Source organism: Arvicanthis niloticus, chromosome 26 (genome assembly GCF_011762505.2).
Source record: "Arvicanthis niloticus isolate mArvNil1 chromosome 26, mArvNil1.pat.X, whole genome shotgun sequence".
Classification (NCBI taxonomy): domain Eukaryota; kingdom Metazoa; phylum Chordata; class Mammalia; order Rodentia; family Muridae; genus Arvicanthis; species Arvicanthis niloticus.
The window spans coordinates 12,823,520-12,847,922 of NC_133434.1; the positions used below are offsets into that span (position 1 = coordinate 12,823,520).

The following is a 24,403-nucleotide window of genomic DNA, read 5'->3' on the forward strand; positions in this document are numbered from 1 at the left end:
AAACCTGTCCTTCCTGCCAGACACTGCCCCTCCCTGCTTCCATCTGGGCCTTGTGCCCCCACCCACATCCCCACCCTGCCCAAACTGTCTAGCCTGCCCTGCTCCAAGAAGAGGGCTCAGGCCACAAAGGGCCCGATGCCCCCTTCTGGTCTCCCGCCTCTACCACTAGCTTCCCAAGGTGATCTCCACAGGCCAGCCTTCTCCCCTCCATCCATGGCCACACCCCAGCCATTTTGTACCATTATATAAATATATATATAAAATATAAATATATAAATACAATATGTGAAGACATCTTCCTGGTTTTTATTTTGAAACACTTTTTAGGCTTGTTCCGGGGGTCTCTGTGCTGCCTGTACTGTATTGACCTGTTTTATAGGTGCCTTTTTATTAAAAAGAGAAAATTCAAAAATGCCATCTCTTGCATTTTTATTTCTTGTGTCTGGTTTTGCCTCTACCCAGCTGGCTGTTGGATGCTGGGAACAGAGAAGGGTATCCTCTGGTGTCTCCGTTCTGCAATGAGGATATATTATAGTCTCTGAAGCTACAGCATGGATTTCCCCAGCGGGGTCCCCCAGGGAGCTTGTATGGTTGGCTTGAGTGACACCAGGCAACTCTGCTTCCCACCCCCACCCCCCAGATCAGTGGTTAGGAGGAAGCAGAGCTCAGAATTGCCTGCTAGCTTCCCCTAAGTAGGCGTGGAGCAGCTTCCTCTGGTTCCATCTGAGTAGTACCCTCCCAGGCGCAAGGCACTGCTTCCTGGAGCTTGGGGACTTGCCTGCCCAGGTCGGCTTCTTAAATCACCCCTACCTAATGAAGACAGGGACCTCTGTCTTCATTCTCTTAGCTAGGTATCCCCTCTCCTGAGGCTAGGACCACTTTTCTATCTTACTTTCCCCAGGCAAATTGGCCTCCTTCCCCATCAGTGCCCAGAATCCACTAGGGCCCTGGATCTCATCTCCCTGCCAGTCTGGAAACGTTGGTCCATGGGTGGAGAAGACAGCTGGGTTTGATTTTTACTTGTTCTTCTTTGGAGCCTGGAAATGATGTCTTTCCATTTTTCCACTGGGCCTCTTTCCTGCTTAGGATACTGGCTAGCTTCCAGGACTTTCTGGAACTTGCCCTCAGTCTGTAATCCAAGATCCAGTAATGTGGGGCTGATCCAATGCTGGTTTGGTTGGAGCCAGACAGCTTCCTAAAGTATATCTGTTTCAGCTTTCTGCTTGGTTAAGAGAAAGGCACAGTTGACGGTCTGGCATGGAGTCTGTATTTAGGAGACAGGGACATTAAGGCCATAGTCTGCCGCCAGCTGGCCATCCCTCGGAGGTCCAGGAGTACTGGGTGGCTGTGGCAGTCAGTAGCCTTTAAGACGGTGGGATACATTCTGGGAGGAGAGTCTGGGCTCAGAGTCAGGAGGAAGATGGGACTGTGGACCACAGGCAGAGGTGGTTTTCCCTATGGCAGGAAGAAATAAAGCTTAGTCTTAGCTTTAGTTCATTAGGATGGGAGGTGTGTGGAGTTTTCTTCGTCTAAGGTGTTACAGGTGGTCTGGATATTGCTTGCTTTGCCTTTGGCCTGCTTCCCCATCCTGTGGCTCTGGTCTAGCCCGAGGTCTGGCAGAAGAACTTTAGGGACATTCTAGAGAGAATTCATCTAGCTGTCCCATCTGGGGACACGGGCCCCAGCTCATGTTGGACGGATTACCACCACCACTTTATCCTCCCAAAGAAAACAGAAACAGAGGTGGGTGCTGAGACTTCCGGGATCTAGAAGGTGGTGAGTGAGGTAGCGTTCTCTGACTCAGAGAGACTACTCTTACGCCAGCTGGGAAAGAGTTGGCAGAGGGAGGCCGGGCCAGCACAGCCCAGCTTGGTCAGAAGCCGAGACAGGTCACTGCGGAACTTGACGCCAGCGAAGGTGTAGAGCATGGGGTTGAGACAGCAGTGGGCCAGGCCCAGGAATTCACATAAGGTGATGGCCACAGAGAGGTAGCCGCTCAGCTCGCAGCTGCTGTTCACAGCCTTCAGCCTCTCCAATGTATCTAGGAAGATGACAATATGGTAGGGCGACCAGCAGAGAAAGAAAATGCTTGTCACTAAGATGGCCACCCTGACTGCCTTCTGCCGCTGAGGGCGCCGCTGGGCCTGCAGTAGTCTGTGGACCACCCCCACGTAACACCAGCCCATCACGAGCATCGGTAGTAGGAAGCCCCCGATGTGGTAGAGGAAACGGGAGGTGAACCAGGCTCTCGTTTCGGCTTCGTTTTCTTGGGAGAAGATACACTGTGGTAAGGAGTCATTGTTATGAGGTTGGCCAACCTTGGCAAAGAGGAGTTCCGGCAAGGCGAACAGGAAGCCGGCCAGCCAAATGGCTGTGCAGGTGATGTGGATGGAGAGGAGGCGACGGCGGCGGTAGGCGTGGACGGCATGGACGATGGCCAGGTAACGGTCTACAGCTATGCATGCCAGAAGCAGGCTGCTGCAGTAGAAATTGATCTTGTGCAGAGCGATCACAATTTTGCAGAGGAAGGTCCCTAGGACCCAACCCACAGAGCCCTCAGCCACTGCAAAAGGCAGGATGAAGACCAAGAGAAGGTCCGCTACTGCAAGGTGGAACAGGAAGGTCTCAGTTGAACTCCGGGTGTGCCGGTGCCTCTCCAAGATCACGAGCACCAGGATGTTTCCCATCATCCCCAGGAGGAAGATGAGGCTGTAAGCCACAGGCATGAACACTGCCTTGAAGGAAGTCAGTAGGGGTCCCTCCACCGTAGAGCAGAAGTTACTGTCCTGTAGGGGGATTTCGGTGCTGTTACTGTAGAAGGCCAGTTCCTTGTACTGCAAGGACAAAGAGAAAGAAAAATGAGAATGCCGGCCATATCCTTTCTCTCTGAGAGCAAGCTACCTGTGATGTTTCCTGACCTTCCAGGCGAACTGCTTTTCGTCTGCCCTGATCCGTTTCCCCTTGGCCTGTCCTTAAACAAACCATGCCATCTTTCCCTTCCTTTCTTCTACTTATTTATTTTAGACAGGATCTCGCTCTGTAGCCCTGGGCTAGCCTGGAATTTACTATGTAGACCAGGCTGGCCTCAGATTTGGGTGGTCTCTGCTTGCTGAGTGCTGAGATTAAAGGCACAAGCCCCCATGCCCTGGTTCTTATTAAATGTAATGATTTCTTCTAGTTTTTGGTAGTGCTGGAGCTATAACCTGGGGGAAGGGCGGGGCGGGAGGGGGCGGGGCTTGTTAGTGCTAAGCAAGTATTTCACCACTGAGTCACATCCCTGGCCTGAAATGGAAACTTCAGGGTTTTTTGTTTGTTTTGTTTTTGTATGCAGACGGGACCAGTAATCACTCACAAAAGTGATAGGGTGTTCTTAGAGGTGGAAGGCTGCAGGCTTAGGGACTGCAGTCAGTACTGACATTTGGGGATGGAACCTGATGGGAACAAGAAGTCAATATTCCAATTCTGTAAGGACAGTGGGTAGTAAATCTAAGATCCCGGCGGGGGTGGGGAGTGGGGAATGGTTGGGTGTTGATGTGGCTTGCTTCCTCTTCATTTCTCCCCTTCTTCCTGTCTTGATGATTGCTGAAACCGAAGAAATGGCCTCCTATCTGGTTTAATCCACACAAGTTTGAGGTATGTAACCTTACTCTTATTTTACAGACATGTCTTGCTCGAAGAGGAGGTTTGCTTAAAGGCACGTTTGCCTGTCTTCAGAGTCAATCAATATCCCTACACTGGGCGACACTACCCGAACTTCCCTCCAAAGGCTGCTGGGAAAGGGGCGGAGCCTAAGTTTCCAGCTACTTCCCAAGCAGAGGGCAAACTCCCAAGGCACAGGAACCCGGCAGCAGAGGCAAGCATGAGTCACACACAGGGAGACCAGGCACAGGGAAGGGAGGAAGCGCGTTCTGAGTGGAAATAAAGGGGGCGTGCCTGTTTTATGTCTCCGGAAGTTCCTACCTCCGCATCCTCCTCCCCATCTGTTACAGCCCTCCATTGCCCCAGCTCTCAGGTTGTTTGCCTGCTAACCACAGAGGAAGACGGGTGCCTGTTTTCATACCTTTCACTCACAGCTGCCCTGCACCTGCGTTTCCTCAGCTCCCAACTCTGGTCTTCCTACCCTGCCCTGGTCAACCTCCTCCCTAGGCAATACAAAACCAATTACACCCTCCCTGGGCAATACAAAACCAGTCACACCCTATCGACTACGGGTCCAAAAGACAGCGATATAAATGATGGGTCCCAGGGACACTGTCCCAAGAGAGAGTGGAGTGTTCTGTCCTCTAGGCTCTGGCAATCTAGTCTCTGTGCTGACCCCCTTTTCGGAGAGTGAGGGTCTCCTACCAGCAGAGGTTGGTTCACTGGTTACCTTCTTGTCACCGCGCACACTGGTTGTAGGTGACACACTCACTTCCCCTGATGGGTAAACTGATTCCCCATCTTGGTCTTTTGGTCCCTAGAGCAGGTGGCTCTTTCAGAGGGGATGGGGACACATGGTACAATGGCAGCACTACTGACCGTCTCTACAGTGTCCATCTACAGTCTGCCATCACCTCATCCTGTCCCTCATCCTGTCTCTCTCTGAGACCTTTACTTTCATATTTTAAAAATTAGACTCTAAACCTTTTTATTTTACGCGTATGAGTGTTTTGCCTGCATGTATGTATGTGTGCCATGTGACTGCCTACTGCTCACGGAGGTCAGAAGAAGGCACTGGCTCCCTTGGAACTGGAGTTACAGATGGTGTAAGTCACCATGTGGGTGCTAGGAATTGAGCTGCAGTCCTCTGCGAGAGTAGCAAGTGCTCTTAACCGTGGAGCCATTGCTCCAGCCTTCTGGGTCCTTTATACTACCTTTCGTTCTTTTCCACTTTCTACCTAGTGGACAGGGCGAGTTTCCTCACACTCAGACCCCAATCCCGCACTTCTCAGAGGACTGACGTGGGAGGATGGCATAAGACCAGGATTTGAGTTCCATTGTCAGTATAGCCAGACTCCATCTCAAAAACAACCCAAATCTACACCTACACAGATCAAATAACTACACCTACACAGGTACTGTAGATCCAGTGTCTGCTTAGAGTCCTTTAATGATTCCCAGTCACCTGTAAGAAATAGGTGTCTTGACAGGCAGTGGTGGCACACACCTTTAATCCCAGCACTTGGGAGGCAGAGGCCAGCCTGGTCTACAGAGTGAGTTCCAGGACAGCCAGGGCTTTATAGAGAAACCCTGTCTCGAAAAACAAAACAAAAAAGAAAAAGAAATAGGTGTCTTTCGTCTTGCTTTTCTGATATCATATATAATAGTAAAACCATTTTTTTTTTTCTTTCAAGACAGGGCCATAGAGCATAGCGGCCCAGGGTGGTAGGCATACTACAGGAGTTGTTATGAAATATAATGAGAGGTCCATGCCAAGGTGTCCCCTGAGAAATCACACCATGTAACAGATCTGGTATGAAGGGGTTTAGTGGTGGAAGGGAGGGGTTGAGCAGAACCATGAGGGCAGAGAAGGAGAGAGAGAGAAGGACAGAAAAGGGGGAGGGGAGAGAGGGCTCAACCGGGAACAGGAGGGAACAGAGAGAGAGAGAGCGCCAACTGCAGTGGCAAACAGTCCTTTTCTATGCCACCCACACCTCAGCGGCAGGTAATGGCAGCAGACGGTGATGTAAGCCATTGCCAGGTTCTGGGGGATGAGCTGAGGCGAGCTAACAGGAGTCCCTAGGTTAGGGCTTGCAGCTCCTCTTCTCGCCTTTAAACAAGGATTCTTCACTTTTGATTCTATGGTGCCGACCAACCAACCAAGCAAGCAAGCATAGGTACTGGCTAGGCGTGGTGGCTCATGTTGTTGTTCTAACACAGGAGAGAAGGGCCAGAGGATCAAGGGATCAAAGACAGTTTCATCTACATGAGTCCCTGGCTGGCCTGTGCTGGTTAGATCCCTGTAACTAACAAACAAAAAAGGGGCTGTACATTTTTGTGGTAGAGCCATTGCCTAGTGTGTACAAAAAACCAGAGCCTATGTGTGAGAGAATGGTCCCACAACTCCTTTGAAAATGATGGACCTGTTGGATAGTGTCTCAATGCCCCAGATAGAAAGGCTTTACATTTCCCCTAAAGTGGAGGTGTAGCTCAGCAGGCAGATGCTTGCCTAGCATATACAGGGCCCCGAGTTTGAGCCTCAACCCTGCAAAAATAAAAATAAATACATGTCTCCCAAATGCACACTCCTTTGATGTGTCGCATCTTACTACAAGTTCATTGCGTTAGACATGCTATGCCTCAGGTATGCATGCTACCAGCTGCCTGTCCCCAGCAGCCCAGGCAGCTTCCTGCCACCTTTGTTTAAGCTCTTCCTTTTATTCAAGTCTGCACCTCTGAGCTCCTGCCTTCCTTCAAGGCTTCCAAGGTGACTCCATCTTCCTATATCCTATTTGGCTCCTTCCTGCTTGGAATCCCAAGCTGTCTGCGGCTCATCGGGGATTTACATCCCTCTAAATTCCGCCTCTGGGGTCTAACTTGGGTTCTCTATTCCTTTAGGGAGTTGTTTCCGGTAGAATAGAATACTGCAGAGTAGACTCTGCGGTAGGCGATGGAGGTGCAGCTGTGGGGTGAACTGTCCCCGAGCAGAGCACAGGCATCAGGCAGATGTGATATGCTGACTCACCTTGGTAGCAGCTGAACTGTCCAGGGGAGCGTGTGAGTCTAACCAGCCCGTCTGGCCCAAAGGTCCTTCATGATAATGCCTCAAGTTCTTATCCTACAAAGAATCTGGGCCAATGGGCTTCTTTGCCACTTAAAGTTCTATCAGTGTGACATCCCCACAGGGACAGGTAAGGGGTCGAGGGTCTGTCTCTTCCTCCATGCCAACGGGTATTGTTTTGGCAAAGTTCTCAGAAGAGGGGAAGATGGGAGGAAGCTAACCTGGTACGTATCAACAGAAGGTGTCAAACAAACATTTTTGGAGCTCCGACGGTGTTAAAGCCACTTCCCATATACAGGGGCTTGAGGACTCCTCTCTGTCAAACCATGGAGAGAAGCCTTAGGTAAGGTTGGCTCTGGCCTGGTAGAAAGATGCTGTCAATGGGAGCTGGTTTAGCTAATGCAATGGGAAGAGTGCGTTGTCAGTAATGGGATGAATGGCCCACTCATTCTTGGCTATAAAAGACAGCAGAATCCCTCACGTGTACCCCCACTGCAATGGGCAACACACATCCTTTATAGACCTAGACACACACCCAGATGGGACCATACTGCCATGCTGCACAGGCAGGTACTCAAACAGAGCACAGACAGCTTACAAGCAAGCTGTAGGAATGCATGCCCCATGGGAAAACGTGCTGCCTGGAATGATACCAGACATAAGGTAGAAATGTATTTAGAAAGCACTGTGAGATCTGAGGCAGGAGGATGGGAAACTAGTCCTGCTGTTGTGTGTAAGGGTGGGGAGAAGAGGTAAGAGATGCTATTCCTCTGATGGGGTCCACACAGGCTCCTCTTCCCTCTACACAAGACTGGGGTTTCTCCCTGGACAAGCAAAGTCTCTAAACCCCATGTATTTTTTCCCCCTAAATAATGAAGCTGCTTTGTTGCCTTGTGCTGTCTAGCAGGCAGTCTGCTGGGGTTTGCTCACTGAATTTCACTGGGAGCAGGCTGGGGAACGTTCCTCAAGGAGGCACTCTGGATTTTCTTTTAGCTCTCGTGGGGAACACTAATGATGCAGAGTCATCCATAAGCGGATACCAGGGGCCCATGTTCACCAGGTAGAGTTATTGCAGGGGCAAGTTAGAGAGAGCTGGGCTGGGGTGTAGCCAGTAGTCTCTGGTAGCTGGGAAGCTGAGTCAGATGAATCATTTGAGCCCATGAGTTTGAAACCAGCCTACTTAGCATACATAAACCCTGACTCAAACACCACACACATACATAGAGCCACAGACAGACAGACAGACAGACAGACAGACAGACAGACACACACACACACACACACACACACACACACACACACATCTTGGGTGTTCAGGCTGTTACTGTCTTTTTCTAGATGAGGTGAACCCTTCAGCAGGTCAGTTGGCTCTGTTGAGAGGTTTGGAAAATCTTGCCCTGCAAAGGCATTTCCAGGTACTATGAATGCAGGAAATAGGAAGAAGAAGCCTGAAGTCCATGGGAACTGTCGTCAAGGGCTGGGAAGGGCCTTTGGTTAGGAGGAGACAGCTGGACTCTGATGTGAGCCTCAGGTATAGACTAGGAGAAATGGGCAGAAGCTACCAAGTGGCTCCAGTCAATGGAGGGACAACTTTCTAACAGGGACAACTGTCCAGCAGTCGGACATCTTTGAGCTCAAGTGCAAGGGAAGAGTTCCTGCTTCAGGAAAGTCTGGACCCTGCCTCTCCATTCTGCTGTTCACTGATGGTCTGGTTGTCTGTCATGCCCCGCTGGACAGATTTGAGCTGCTTCTTAGCATGGTCTTGGTTCTCCTCCCACAGCGCTCTTTGCTTCTTTAGAAAGGCAAAGGCTTTTCTATTCCCCAGGCTTGAGGAGCCTAAAGAGCATCCTGCCCAGTGCATGTTCTTGCAGGTTCTCTGTAGAGCAATATTACAAGCTAGACATGTAGACATGTCCTCTACCACTGAGCTACTGTGATTGTGTGTGTGTGTGTGTGTGTGTGTGTGTGTGTGTGTGTGTGTGTAGGCCAGAGGTAGATATCAGGTGTCTCAGGTGTCTTCTTTCTTTCTTTTCTTCTTTTTTTAAAAAGATTTTATTTATTTTACACACACACATACACACGTGTGTGTGTGTATATATGTGTGTGTATATATATGTAGGATGAGTATGCTGTAGCTGTCTTCAGACACACCAGAATGGGCATCAGATCATAACTACTTAATTTTGTTTTGTTTTGTTTTGTGTGTTTTTTAAAAATAGATGTGGATTTTTAAAAAAAACATTTATTTATTTATTTTATGTATATGAGTACACTGTAGCTGTCTTCAGACACACCAGAAGAGGGCATCAGATCCCATTACAGATGGTTGTGAGCCACCATGTGGTTGCTGGGAATTGAACTCAGGACCTCTAGAAGAGCATCAGGTGCTCTTAACTGCTGAGCCATTCCTCTAGCCCTCCAGGGATCCTCTTGTATCTGAACTTGAAAGCATAACTACTTAATTTTGTTTTGTTTTGTTTTGTGTGTTTTTTAAAAATAGATGTGGATTTTTAAAAAAAACATTTATTTATTTATTTTATGTATATGAGTACACTGTAGCTGTCTTCAGACACACCAGAAGAGGGCATCGGATCCCATTACAGATGGTTGTGAGCCACCATGTGGTTGCTGGGAATTGAACTCAGGACCACTGGAAGTGCAATCAGTGCTTTTAACCACTGAGCCATGTCTCTAACCCTTATTTTGTGTTTTCAAGACAGAGTTTTTCTGTGTAGCTCTGGCTATCCTGGAACTCACTCTGTAGACTAGACCAGGCTGGCCTCAAACTCAGAAATCTGCCTGCCTCTGCCTCCCAAGTGCTGGGATTAAAGTTGTGCACAGGCACCACCTGGCCCTTACTCGTTATTTTAAGACAGTGTCATGTCATTAAGTTGCCCAGACCAGCTTTGAACTAACTCTGTAGCTAATGTCTTGAATTATCAGTCCTCCTGCCTTAGCCTCCGGAGTAGCTGGGATTACAAGCTTGTGTTTCCAGGTCCTGCTGAGGTTATGTCTCCTTTTATGTGAGACATGACACTGTGTGAGTATTTCCAGACACTAGTTGGGATCTGGGAGTGGGTGGGCAGGCTATCTCTCATTTCAAACTTCAGTAGCTCACGGCGGCACAGGCACAGTCTGTAGGAGTGAGACTGGGTTATGGGTGTGTAGATCTGCTCTTCTCAACACTCTTCTTTCAGAAGGCCCCATTCTCCAAAGACAATTCAGGACTCTGGTTTGCCATATGCCCTGTGTCCTTCTTTTCTCCCAAAGCAAGCTTACTGGATCCTCTTCCATCTCCGCCTGAGGGTTGTGGCCATGAGGAGTATGCAGTGCTTTTGATTTTTAGTATTTTTCAAAAGATTTTATTTTACATATATATATGTAATATATATATATGGTGTGTGTGTGTGTGTGTGTGTGTGTGTGTGTGTGTGTTTTCTCAGGGGCTTGAAGAGATCATCAGACTAGATGTGGGTGTTAGAAACCAAACTTGGAAGAATAGCAAGTGCTCTTAGCTAGGGAGCCATCTCTCCAGCCCCAGTGTTTAGGGATATCACTGTGTAGCCCAGGCTAGCCTTTAGCTCAAGCTAGCCCTGAACATTCTGACCCTCCTGCTTCAATCTCTTAAACGCTTAGGTTGTTGCCATCATGTTTGGCTCTGGGGGGAGACATGGAAGAATTACTACCTCTTTGCCACATCTTTAGGTTTAAAGCGAGTTCAGCTTGAGAACCAATGTCTGTCTACACTGTGAACATGGGGTCATATAGTTAAGGTACATGTACATGTGTCTCCCAGTAACCTCTCAGAACTGACTCCTGAGATAACACTTGCTTTAAATAAAAAAAAAATATATTTATCTCTGTATGCACATTTAAAAAGATCAGCGGAAAAGTTCGGTTGTTGGTTCTGTCTTTTCACCATATGAAACTCGAGATTAAACTCAGGTCATCAGGCTTGGCAGCAAGCACCTTTACCCACTGAACCAACTTGCTGGATCTTCTGGGACAGTGCAGATTTGAAATACTTTGTCTTCCATTCCCGGAAAAAAACCTCATTCCTGTATTCTAACTTTGCATCTCAAATGCCTGTTGCTTTTTATGTGTCTGCCAAAGGAATGGGACCAGGCAGACTGCGTCTCTTATGTAGGGGTGTGTCCCCAGTGCGGTCTGTGGGATCTGACTGACAGAACCTAGATTCCCCCTAATGCAACCCCTTGAAGGCTGGCTTCAGGTTTCCCCTCATTTCTGATCCTTCCAACCACCCTCAGTTGAGGCTTCCTCTACCGGGGCTTCTGCGGGACTTTTCACAGGGTTAGAATTGGGGGGACCCTCCCCTCGACCCAGGTAAAGCCCAGAAACAGCTTAAGCGAGTTTCGGTTCCTCTTTTTCACTCCCTTGCTGAATGGAGACACTTGTGTGTGGACAGACTGTGGCCTGTGATGCTCTGGTCACACTGAGAGTTCATGGCTTCTAGTCATCCTCTCTGAGGAAGGGTCAGAGAAGCTAAACTTAGACCAACTTCACCCTGCTCTATGGCAGCCTCACCTCCGGAGGGCTGGAGATTTACTTCATAACTATCCTGCGTGGGTTCCAGACATGCCCCCCGCTGAGGACCTCTGATATGAGGTGTGACACGAATCAACTCATGATGTTCTCCTGGACAGGGTCTCCTCTAGGTCCACAGGGACCCCCCTTTCCAGAGTGGGGTTGACTTCTGGGCATACCTACTCCAGGTGCCAGGGTTCTTCTTCCTGGCTCTTAGCCATCAAGAGGTTTTGTTCAGATCTTGGACTCAGGATTAGCTGCCTGCCGCAAGCCAGCAGGTGTGTGAGTGGTCAAAGGTGATCTTCGAGTTCAAGGGACAAAAGGGCCTCGGTGGGTAAAGGTGCTTGTTATCACTGCCGACCTGAACTTGTCCCCTGGAACCCATGGTAGAAAGACAGAAGGAATTCTCAAACGTTGTTCTCTGACCTCCACACAGAGGTCATTGCACCTGTGTACACACACACACACACACACACACACACACACACACACACAAATATATAATAGTAATAATTATAATAATAATTAAAAATTCATTGATAAAAATGATAGACAGGGTATCAGGGTGTAGTGGAGCATGCCTTTAATCTCAGCACTCCAGAATCAGAGGCAGACAGATCTCTTTGGGTTCAAGGCCAGCCTGATCTACATAGCAAGTCCCGGGACAGGGAGGAGACAGGAGATCCTGTCTCAGGTGACAGTGGTGTCACACACCTTTAATTCCAGCACTAGGGAGGTAGAGGCAGGCAAATCTCTAAGTTTTAGTCCAGCCTCATCTACAGAAGGAGTTCCAAGAAAGGCAGGGCTACACAAAGAAACCCTGTCTCAAAAAGGCAAAGGGGAAAAAATTCCTGTCTCAAAATTAATTAAGTCATTAAAAATTAAAAAAAAAAATGAGTAGCTGGTGAGACAATTAACGGGCACCTGCCATCAAGCCTAAAATGCTGGGTTAAGTCCCTGGAACACACATGCTGGAAAGAAAGAACCGAGCCCCACAAGTTATCCTCCGTGGACTATAAATAAACAAATGTAAGAACAAAGTAAACTTAGGACAAAGGAGTGGTTGACTCATTAAGACTGTTGTTTCAGAACTCAAAAGTTGGGAGTGTTACTATCGATCTGGAGAAGTGGACCAGTGATCAGCTGGGTCAGAGACAAGGGGTGGGGAGCTGGAGATAAAGTCAGAGGGAGAAACTCAGAAGACTCCTAAGAAAAATGTCAAGCTAAGACCTCAGAGACTTATAATGTCAGTACCCAAAAGACTCAGGCAAGAGGGCTATGACTTCAAAGCCAGATTTAAGCTACACAGAGACTCGTGTTTCAAACAAACAAGCCAACAAACAACACCCCTCCCCCACATTTTTTTTTTTTTTTAAGACAACAACAGAAAGCCTTAAGCCAAGCCTGCAGTCCTTCTAAGTGTCTTCCGCCAGGCAGGAAGTGCTCCTTGGGAGAGCTGAGGATGCAGGGGGCCTTGATTTCCAATTCCAGTATGACAGACAGAATAAAACCCATGGTGTTATTGATAAGCCACTAATGCTAAACTTTTCTGCCAGTTCTGTTGTTTCCAGGACATGTGTGCTATGACAAATTAGGGCTGTGTGCCAAGGCCAGCCACAGCCTCTTGGAAGGTGAGCCGGGGCTAAAGAGGAGGATCTGTGTTTTAGAGTGACAACCACGCTTGAAGAGAGTGGGAGGTAGGTGAAGGAAGAACGTGGCCGATTGAAGGACTCCAGGGACAGGGTTGTCTTAGAACCCCCGGATTCCTAGCTAGATCCTAACTGATGTCTGGGCATATAGCCTTGGGCTTGATATGTGTCATGAAAGAAGTTACCATGCTTCTCTCCTTGAAATGTAGGTTTGCTTCATGTCATGAGCACGCCGTTACTGTCCCTCTGCCCCCCCCCTACCACCTGTCTCTAGTAGGTCACACAGTGATGTGAGGCGTGCAGTTAGGGGAAGCTCTTAAGGTTTCTCAGAAGCCAGGAATGGCCAGGTCTCCAGGTGGTTACAAAGGCATCCAAGTGGGTCAGAGCTGATGGTCAGCTTGAGGGCAGAAGATGCCACCTAACCAAATCAGGGGCAGCCGGAGGCAGGGGGGAGGGCAAGGGAGGGAGTACACTCCCTTGTAGAATGGTTAGGTTTTAAAGCCTGGCCTAGATCCTGATTAGGTTAGGTTCAGTTGGTGTCACGGGATGGCACTTGGGCAGTCATGGGGTTCTGCACTTAGAAGGGCCTCAGGCTGTTTAATGCTTTCTGTTGTCTTGGAAAAAAAAATGGGTTTGTTTGTTGGCTTGTTTGTTTGAAACAGAGTCTCTGTGTAGCTTAAATCTGACTTCAAACTCATAGTTCTCCTGCCTGAGCCTTTTGGGTGCTGGCATTCATTATAAATCTCTGAGGTTCAAACTTTTTTTTTTTTTTTTTCAATAAGAGGCCCTAACTTTTGATCTTGCTTTGGTCCTACAAACCTGCAGCAGGTTCTGGGGCTGGACCTGCTGTGATGAGGCTGGACCTGCTGTGATGAGCTCCAGCTCCACAGGCCACAGACACTTCTCAGCTTGAGACCTGGCTGAAGGAGCTTCTCTCAGCAAGCCCAGGGACATAATGGGAAGAAAAGATAAAGCAGACCACAGATGCTGGCAAGCTGGGGGAGTTGGGGAACACCTCAAGTGTGCTTAGGGCAGGAGAATTGATAGGACTCATGGCCTAGCCTGGAAAGCAGCTCACAGAGAAGACCATGATGAAGGTTCCAAGTCCTCCGATGCCCATAACCCACAGCCCTGGGGTTTTCCACTTGAAGCGCTCCTAACAGCATCTTTTGGTAGTCCAAGCAAGTTAAATGTGCTTAACTGGAAGACACTGGGCAGGTGGCAGAGAGGGTGCCGGCTCTCTCTCTCTCTCTCTCTCTCTCTCTCTCTCTCTCTCTCTCTTTCTCTCTTAAACTCCCACCTAAGAAACTCTTCCAGGAATACCTTATCTCTAGAGATGACAGTCCCTTCCAGGACAAAGCAGCAGGCTCCAAGACATTTTTGGGAGTGACACAGCTTAGCATTTCCCGCTGCATGACTCTGGCCACTGGGATCCTCTTCCTTGCCACCATAGGGTCTCCCGCTTTCTTCATCTATACAAAATCACTGTCTAAAAGCTTCCAGCCAGGGATTCCCTCTTGTCTAGACCATCAGCTGTTTGAGGGCAAAGATTAGGTTCTCAGCTTCTCCATCCAACACGGATGGATGTTGTGTTGTGCCTTAATGACAAAGTCAGACAGCAAGATGAACAATTACATATACATTTTTTTTTGAGACACTCCATGTGTCCTAGGCTAGCTGAGGATGAGTTTGAACTCCCGATCCTCTTCATTCCATCTTTCTCATGCTAGGATTACAGGCGTGTACCACCATACTAAGTGTACATGTGCTGAGGATGAACCTAGTGTCACGCATGCTTGGCAAGCACTCTACCAACCGAGTAACCTGCCAACCCCTCCCCTCCCCGCTAACAACTACACACTGACTGACTGACTAGCATTGCCGGGCAGTGGTGACGCACACGGTTAATCTCAGCACTTGGCAGGTAGAAGCAGGTGAGTTGGAGGCCAGCCTGGTCTACAGAGTTCCAGGACAGCTGATGCTTCACAGAGAAACCCCGTCTCAAAAACAAACAAACAAACAAAACCAAAACAAGTAAGCAAACAAACAAAAAAAACCCTTCTTGCCATTCTAACCCAAGGAGACAAAGAAAAATTTCTCTATTTAAGAACCAAGAGGCAGAGCTGTGTACCTAGTTATACAACAAGGGATGAAAGACCCCATTCTATGTCTCCCACCTCCTTTTGGCATCAGATATGGTAAAACAATAAGAGTCTAAAAAATGCAGGCACCCGTGAGTTTGCCCGTATTCTATAATCCTTGTGGCTAGATTCCCGAGCTGTCCTCTCTTCCTTGACTTAGTATATTTAAAGCATAGTATATTTAAAATTCCAAGCAGTACCCGAGCAACAGGGAGCCACATGACTCTACTCACCAGGTCATCAATGTTATAGGTGAGGGAATCCATGTCCAAGGTTAGTGGGTAGTTCATAGCTGCAGTTCTTGGTCACCAGGCTGCTCACTGTCTGATGCTGAGAAGGTCTGTGTGGCGCCTATGGAGAGGTGGCAGGCGTCAGCCGTGAGCTTAAACAAATGAGCCATGTGCGGTCTCCTGGGGCAAGGGAGGGCTTGCTGCTTACCTCTCGACTCATCTCTCTCTCTCTTTTTTTCCACTGGGTCTTTTCTTGTGTGTGTGTGTGTGTGTGTGTGTGTGTGTGTGTGTGTTTCCCCCTTTCTTTTCTGTTTTTTCTTTCTTTCTTTTCTTTTTTTTTAAGAAAAAGGGAAATTCCCTCCACAGAATCAGTACCAGTGAAGCATTTCAGCATCTTTCCTGGCAATCATGGTCTGAACTGGGCCAAGGGTCTGATGTGAAGGCAGCCCCTCCCTTCTGCTCACTGGACTTCTATGAGGGATGCATACAGACTTGGGAAACTCCTCATAGAAAGGGCTAAGAAAAGACTACTTCCAGCCTCCTGTAGACACCTTCCTCATCACTAGGGTGACCAACCACCCCAGTTTGCCCAGACCAAAAGAAAGTCCCCTGCCCTGGGAAACCCCTCAGTCCCAGACGAACCAGGGCACTTGATCAACCTGTGACAGCCATCCTTTTGCCCAGCCATGGAGGAGGAACTCTGCCCCCTCCCTCTTTTCAGCTCAAGTTTGAAACGAGTTAAATTAGAATTTTTCAAAGGGAACAACCCTAAGATAATACTAGAAGAAGAAAAAAAAAAAAAGTGAAACGAAATTACCAGACAAGAGCGCAATATAAACATGGCCACAGAGCCATCTCTGACTCAGAAAAAAAAAGATGTTTCACTACAAATAAACTCGTAGACACCTGGTTAGAAAGGACATGAGTGGCCACCTAGGCCACCCGCCTCCACACCTCCAATTTCACACAAGAGGACCCTGAAGCCCAGAGATAGAGACGGACTTACCCAGGATCCTATAACACACCAATGGCAGCTGCCTTGCACCCAGGCATCCTGACTCCACATTTGTCATCCTCTGCTCTGGTCATAGCTGCTCTGTGGGCTCACCGCACCGGCTCTCTGCCCCTGCTCTGTCCCATCCTGAGAGTTGCTTCTTTCATGAAGACCTGTGGTGGACATTGATCCATTTCCCCTCCAGGTCTTGTCTTGTGGGCTTTCTTCCATGGGAGGGCATTTCCTGACTTAGTCCATGATAGTGTAAGATTGTGCCCAAAGGCTCTACATATGGTGTGCTATTTGTGTGTGTGTGTGAGAGAGAGAGAGAGAGAGAGAGAGACAGAGAGAGAGAGAGACAGAGACAGAGACAGAGAGACAGAGACAGAGAGACAGAGAGACAGAGACAGAGAGACAGAGACAGAGAGACAGAGAGACAGAGACAGAGACAGACAGAGAGACAGAGAGACAGAGATACAGAGAGAGCTACAGAGACAGAAAGACAGACACAGAGAGATAGACAGAAACAGAGAGACAGAGATACAGAAGAGATATAGACAGAGACAGAGATACAGAGACAGAGATAGAGAGACAGAGATACAGAAGAGACATAGACAGAGACAGAGATACAGACAGACATAGAGAGACAGAGAGACAGACAGAGACACAGACAGAAACACAGACAGAGACACAGACAGAGAGATTCAGAGACAGAAAGACAGACAGAGACAGAGATAGACAGAAACAGAGAGACAGAGATACAGACCGAGACAGAGAGACAGAGACAGAGAGACAGAGGCAGAGAGGCAAACAGAGGCAGAGAGGCAAACAGAGACAGAGAGACAGAGACAGAGAGACAGACAGAGGCAGAGATACAGACAGAGACAGAGAGACAGAGGCAGAGAGGCAAACAAAGACAGAGAGACAGAGAGACAGACAGAGGCAGAGATACAGACAGAGAGACAGAGGCAGAGAGACAGAGAAAGCCTATGGAGGTGAGAGGACGACTTGTGGGAGTTGGTTCTCTCTTTCTACAACTTGGGAATGTGGAACCTGGGGATCAAACTCAGGTGGTCCAGCTTGGTGGCAAGTGTCTTTCCCTCTTGAGCCATCTTGGTGGCCCCCAAAACTGCTCTTAGCAGTTAAGGAGGAAGAAGGTCAGGACGAGGGGTCGGAGTCCCTCTGTAACATGTCTAGTCCTGTGTTGCTCAGGGTTACACTGCCTCAATGCTTCCTGGGTCTGGAGCTGACTAAACACTGTTCATCTTTCCAAGCCACATGGTCTTGCCCCTCCCGCCCAGCAACACCCAAGTCAGCTTTTGCTGCTCTGAGCGCACTGCTCAGGAAAGACCAAGCATCTCGGAATGGAAAGGGACTGAAAGACAAGCCAGTCACGCCTCAGTCTACCTGCCCCGCCTCCCCAGGCAATGCAAAAAAAAGAGACCAAACAAACAGTCACTCATCAAACCAGTCACTCAAGGGGGAGAAAGTTGCTTCATGAAATCAAGTTTCCTCAGATGTGAGGGTGAGTGTCTGTCACCCAAGCACGTTGGGGGGCGGGGGGCGACGCAGGAAGATTGTGAGTTTGAGGCTAAAGTGGTCTACGTGATGAGACCCATCCATAAAGCAAAACGCAAAGGGGGAGGGTAGATCATGTCTCAGAGTGGGATGATTTAGTGTTTAGAATTAGAAACTGAGTCCTCATGTTGAGTCAAAATGTATCTCCTATGACATCCGCAGCTGTCCCAGATGGGCCTCAGACAGGACCGTGTAGCATGTCTCCCAAGTGACCTCTGGGCACAGACATCATGTGCCTGTGAGTCTCATGTGTCCCAACCCACATCCTAAGGTCTTCAACTATATTTCAAAGAACTGGTTTCTGGGTGCCTTGTCAGCCTGTGCTTTGACCTTAGGTTATTTCCTGTCAGTGGTCCAGAAAGCCTGTGACAAGGACAAACTATGGGAAAGGGAGTTTCCTTGTTCGGGGACTCTGAACATACTTAGTTGCAATTAGCGTGGCCTTCTCTGTAGGCGCCTTTTACTCTCGGCAGCACGCTTAATGGAGTTCATGTTGATGGTTCCAAGCCACCTGTCATCTGTGGATGTGATAACAACATGAAAAAGCCATCCCTTGGACCAGCCAAGTCCCGATAGGATGACTCTCGGCAGGATACAATCAAAACCAGACTTGTTTGTTTGTTTGTTTTTGAGACAGGGTTTCTCTGTGTAGCCCTGGCTCTCCTGGAACTCACTCTGTAGACCAGGCTGGCCTCGAACTCAGAAATCCACCTGCCTCTGCCTCCCAAGTGCTGGGATTAAAGGCGTGCGCCACCACCGCGCGGCAAAACCAGACTCTTACTTCATATAGCTAGACACTTCCAAGGTCGGAGGAGACATCATGGAGGTAGGACCTAAGCTGGACATTAAGGAGGGGTGTGTGTGTGTGTGTGTGTGTGTGTGTGTGTGTGTGTGTGTGTGTGATGAGGATGGAGGACTGCATGAAAAAGTGTGTGGAAAGAATTGTGCCACTCGCGACACACTTCGGACACTCAGCCCTGAGTGTGGTGATGCAGATGGCGGTGTGAGGAGGTGGGCGGAGCCTGGAGTTGACCTGGGGCTGTCTCGTCCCTGATTCTCTATCACTGTACTTTTCTCAGGCTGTGTTGTAGACTCAGAGGGAATGTCAGGAGGGCTCAGAACTCTTCCTTTCCTCTGACATCCACATAAGTGCTGTCGTGCACACACACACACACACACACACACACACACACACACTGAATGTAATTGTGATGACTAATCTTGGTTGTCAACTTGACAGAACTTGGAAGAAGGAACCACATCAGTTATACCTGTAAGCAAGTCTGTGGAACATTTTCTCTTTCTTTCTTTCTTTCTTTCTTTCTTTCTTTCTTTCTTTCCTTCCTTCCTTCCTTCCTTCCTTCCTTCTCTCTTTCTTTCTTTCAGATTTATTTTTATTATTTTATGTGTATGAGTGCCTTGCCTAGATGTTAATCTGTGCACCACACCCTTGACTGATGCCTGAGGAGGTATTGAGCCTCCAAGTTGGGAAGCAAACCTGGGTCCTTTGCAAGAACAAGTAGTCTTAATCACGGAGCCAACTTCCCAGCCCTAAGGTTATCTCTCTATCTCTCTATCTCTCTATCTCTCTATCTCTATCTCTCTATCTCTCTATCTCTATCTATCTCTCTCTATCTCTCTATCTATCATCTATCTACCTACCTATCTATCTACCTATCTAGTTTTTTTTTTTTTTTTTTTTTTTTTTTTTTGGCTTTTGGCTTTTGGCTTTTGGCTTTTGGCTTTTGGCTTTTGGCTTTTGGCTTTTGGATCTCACTCTGTAGACCAGGCTGGCTTCAAACTCACAAAGATCCACCTGCTTCTGTCTCTGCCTCCTGAGTGCTGGTATTAGAGGTGTGTGCCACTACTGCCTGGCCCAAGGGGCATTTTCTTGATTGCTGATTGATGTGGGAGAGCTCAGTCCACTGTGGAAAGTGCCAGTGATGGTGGGTGGTGTCAGCAATGGTGGGCAGTGCCATCGATGAGCATATGGTCTTATGAAGTATCTACAGGGCAGCTGAACCCAAGTCTGGAAGCGAGTCAGCAAGCAGTGTTCTTTCCTGGTTTTTATTTCAGTTCCTTCCTCGAGGTTCTCACTCTGGCTTCTCTGGATGACGGGCTGTGACATGGACATATAAGTCAAATAAACCCTTCCCCCCATTTTGTCACAGCACCAGAGAAACAAACTAATACAGTAATAAAACAAATAAGATATATAGGTAGATAAATAAAAAGATGGGACCTAAAGCAGTGTGGAGGAGCATCTGTCTGCAATCTTTTTTTTTTTTTAATTATTTATGAATGTGAGTATTCTGTCGCTGTCTTCAGACACACTGGAAGATTGCATCAGATCCTATTACAGATGGTTGTTGGGAATTGAACTCAGGACCTCTGGAAGAACAGTCAGTGCTCTTAACCACTGAGCCATCTCTCCAGCCCCTCTATCTGCAAACTTAACACAGATAATAGAGTGCTGAGGCAGGAGGATTTCTATGAGTTTAGGGCCATCCTGGATGACCTGAATGTTCACAGAAAGACACTGCCTCATAAGCCCAAGCCCAAAACAGGAGCAGAGGTGGAGCAGGAGGAGGTTTAGGCTACAGTGATGCTCTCTCCAAGTATGTAAACCATCACACACATGGCCTTCTCTGCACCGAGGTTCTGCCATAAACGGCTGCCACGCCCAAAACAGTGATGGTGATGGACTAATACCACAAAAACTGTGAGCCAAAACAAGCCTTTGCAAGCTGATGGTTGCAGATAGTTGCTATGGTAACTGAAGTCTTCAAGCCCATAGGACCAGACTAGCTTCTTCAGGATGGAGAAGGTGATGCCTATGCTGTGGTCCTTGACTTAAAAGATGTAAAGGCAGAGGTTTCAACTATCTATATGTTACAGTCAGCTGGGGTGGGATGATTCCAGGTAAGACAGCCAAGATTACATTTCCATTTGCATTTTGTGTGTGATTCCCAATTTCTACCCCGTGGACAGCTTTCTCAAGGCTGAATTATTCTACCCCAAGCTTCTCACTGAAATGACCAGTGGTGGCTTTGCCAGAGCTGGATTTGTGTCGGGCTTAGGTCTGGGGTGACTGCTTAAGTCCCAGCTCAGGTGGATTTTTCTCAGTAATTAGGCTTTGCTGTTAATAGGTTATATTACGTTTTCATTTGTTCCAGCTACTAGATATAATCACTTGTATCCACAGAAAAAATTAACTTGTTCCACAGAGGTTTGGAGTGTTGCTGGAGGGAATAGGTCCTGTCTGCTTTAGCCTTTTATTAAGCAGGAGTGTTCTTCTCTGTTCCTAGGTAGAGATCTCCTTGTTTTCCCTCTGTTTTCAATAGTGAACAATAACACTTCCCAGCTCATTAGCCTCAGAAAGAGGAGGGTCCCTCTAAGTCCGTAAGGAAAATCATAGTAGGATTTTAACGGCATTTGACACATTACACCGCCCTGTGGCTCTCAAATTTAGCTTTTCTCAATCTTTATACTTCACTGTATCTGTCTGTCTTTCTTTCCTTTTTTAAAAAATTATTTTTATTTTCCAGGTAGGCTCTCACCATGTAAAGGAGACTGGCTTTGAACTCACAGAGATCCTCTTGCCTCTGGCTCCCAAGTGCTGGGATAACAGGTATGTGGCACCATACCTAACATGCTCTTTCCCCCACTCTAGTACCAGGAGTCAAACCAAGGACGTCTCATAAGCTAGGCCAGTACATTGAGCTGCCACCCTAGCCCTGAACATTCACCCTGCATACAAAACTGTCAAAACATCTGTGTAGACGTTATTGGCAGGATCCCTGCCATATTTTGGGGCTGGAAGGTAGAAAAACAGTCCCTTCCCTCGTTTTCTTCTTCCTCCCTTCCCTCCTCTTCCTTCTTTTCAAGATTATAAGAGAAAGGTTTAGAGAGCCAGAGTCTGAAGGCAGCTCCATAGGCATCCAACCTGACTCCACACAAGGCCACATGATCAGAGGATTTGCAAAGGATTTGTACTTTCCTGACTGTCTCAGGGGAAAACTATGGCTAACCCCCCCCGGGGGTTGTTTCTTAGTGCTGTGTTCCACGCCTGGAGCTAGATTCTTTACACTCTCACTTCCTTTCATCCTCCGAACAGCCTTTAAGTGTAATAATTATTCCACCACATTACAGACATGGAAACTGAGCTTCAGACAGCAGTAGGAAAGCAGTATGAAGGTTAACAGCTCGCTCAGGCACCAAGACCCAAAAGCACACTACAGTCAACACAGGAAGTGGGTGGTAAAGGTTGTCTTTGCTGGGAGCCGACTCCCACACACAGCTCTTCTGCCTTTAGGTATCAGGTAGTGACTAGTCTGCAGGGAGGAAACAGGCCAGGTGTTGGGTAGGCACGCCAAGGTTACCGTAAGGTTACAGGGACTGTGTGTGTATCTGGGCACCTCAGCCCGGAGGGGCAGTCGGGTGCCTGGACCAGGTGTTTATCTGATGAGTACCGAAATGAGCACTGGCCAGGGAAGAGACAAAACTGGGGGCAGTATGTCTAACAGGGAGGGCAGGACAGACGTGTGGACACATTTGTGTATGCGTCTAGACATGCGTGGAGAATATTTTCAATGGTGCCACATCTAAGTAGCATGACTAAGTGGATCGGGGTGGAAGGTGCTTGGGATGAAGGTCCCATCAGTCGTCTCTCCCAGGAGGGCTGTGTGTGAATGTGCCAAGAGACTGGTGGAAAGACTGTAGATGTAACACCTAAAGGCCAGATGGAAGTCTCCGAATTTTTCATCGAGGTATGGGCTTTGCCCAATGCTCTAAGATGCTCTAAACACCAGATACTACTCTGACAGCAGTTTTTGAACTTGACACAGTGGCCTGAAGGACTTGGTAAACACCATGTCTGGGCTTGAGCTGAGTGGCTGACTCTGGCCTTAGACTCATGGTCTAGCATATGTCCAGCTGAACTGTTGTCTTGAGAACACTCAGAATGCTGGTGCCCTAGACCAAAGAATCTCTTTACTTAGATATACCAGTCAGTCCCCCTGTTCTGACACAGCTCGCATGCCACACTGGAGCTCCCAGCCCAACCCCAAAGAGCACTCAGCATGTCCACACAAAGAGCACATTATACAATGAAGACCTTTCTGGAACAAGGACAATACCTCACAAAACTAGCAAGATCTACCAGTTTCTTTCCTCAGAACGAGCTTCCCCAGGGGCCACTCTGGAACAGCTGAGATTTCCATCGAGCCTCACAGACTTGGCTGCCTCTGATAATTTGCTGGTCTATTTTAGTTTCCATTCTGTTTTGTTGTTGTTGCCATATGTATGCATGTGTGTGTGTATGTATATATGTATGTATGTGTATGCATGCATGTATGTGTGTATGCATGCATGTGTGTGTATGTATGTATGCGTGTATGTGTGTATGTATGTATGTGTATGCATGCATGCATGTATGTATGCATGCATGTGTATGCATGTATGTGTGTATGTATGTATGTGTATGTATGCATGTATGTGTATGTATGCATGTATGTGTGTATGCATGCATGTGTGTATGTATATATGCGTGTATGTGTGTATATATTATGTATGTATGTGTATGCATGCATGTAGTATGTATGTATGCATGCCTGTAGTTTATATGTATGTATGTAGTATATATGCATGCATGTATTTGTGCGTGTATATATGGGCATGTGCATGCCACGTATGTGTGTGGAGGTCAGAGGACAACTTGCTCTCTAAGTGATAGGATGCTCACATAAACTATACCTTTCAAAAAATGATGGCCACTCAAGCAACTTACTTTTATGGAGTCACATATAAGATACGTTGGGGTTCAAAATTAGAAATAGAATTTTTCAAGCTCTTGTTTGTGGTAGATCATAGCTGATGACGATTAATGCGGAGACGACTTGCTGGTCTATGTGTCCCTAAGCAAGACAGCAGCATCAGCACCTCCAAGATTCAGGGAACAACATCTCAGAAGAAAGGCTGGCCAGAGTGTACGGTGTAGGGAGATGTTCTACGAGTGTTACATCCTATATACATGACATGGTTATGGTATTCATAAACTCACTGAACAAGGTTGGGCCCATCAGATCCTGTCATGTGTGAATACATGTCACGTATGTCATGGATAATGTCACCTCACGAGGCCTGTCCCTCTCTGAGGTGCTGTAGTTGATGGTTGCAGGGGAAGGGGGAGTTATACTCCTCAGTGTTGACTTAGACACTTCTTTTTTTTTTTTAAGAATTTATTTATTTATTTTGTGTAAGTACACTGTAGCTGTCTTCAGACACCCATATTGTGAGCCACCATGTGGTTGCTGGGATTTGAACTCATGACCTCTGGAAGAGCAGTCAGTGCTCTTAACCACTGAGCCATCTCACCAGCCCGACTTAGACACTTCTAAGTTGCCTTTGTTCAAGTAAATAACCCCTCACTCCGGCTCATGCCAGCAACTCCAACTAAACACACCCACACATGTGTGCATGTGCAGTCACACACAGACACACATGAGAGCAGAAAAGGGATTCACTGGGGATGAAGGGGCTTGGAGGGAAGCGAGGGGATTCAGGAG

At 47.8% G+C, this 24,403-nt stretch overlaps 1 protein-coding gene across 1 annotated transcript; it reads right to left on the reverse strand.

The window, feature by feature from the left end:
• Positions 1 to 394: 394 nt before the first annotated feature.
• Positions 395 to 15,412, reverse strand: Cxcr5 (C-X-C motif chemokine receptor 5). Its single transcript, XM_076924898.1, has 2 exons — positions 15,269 to 15,412; positions 395 to 2,834 (listed from the first exon to the last, which is right to left on the reverse strand). Exons 1-2 carry the CDS (start codon positions 15,323 to 15,325, stop codon positions 1,767 to 1,769), a joined length of 1,125 nt encoding a protein of 374 aa, XP_076781013.1. The 5' UTR covers positions 15,326 to 15,412; the 3' UTR covers positions 395 to 1,766.
• Between the last annotated feature and the right edge of the window lie 8,991 nt (positions 15,413 to 24,403).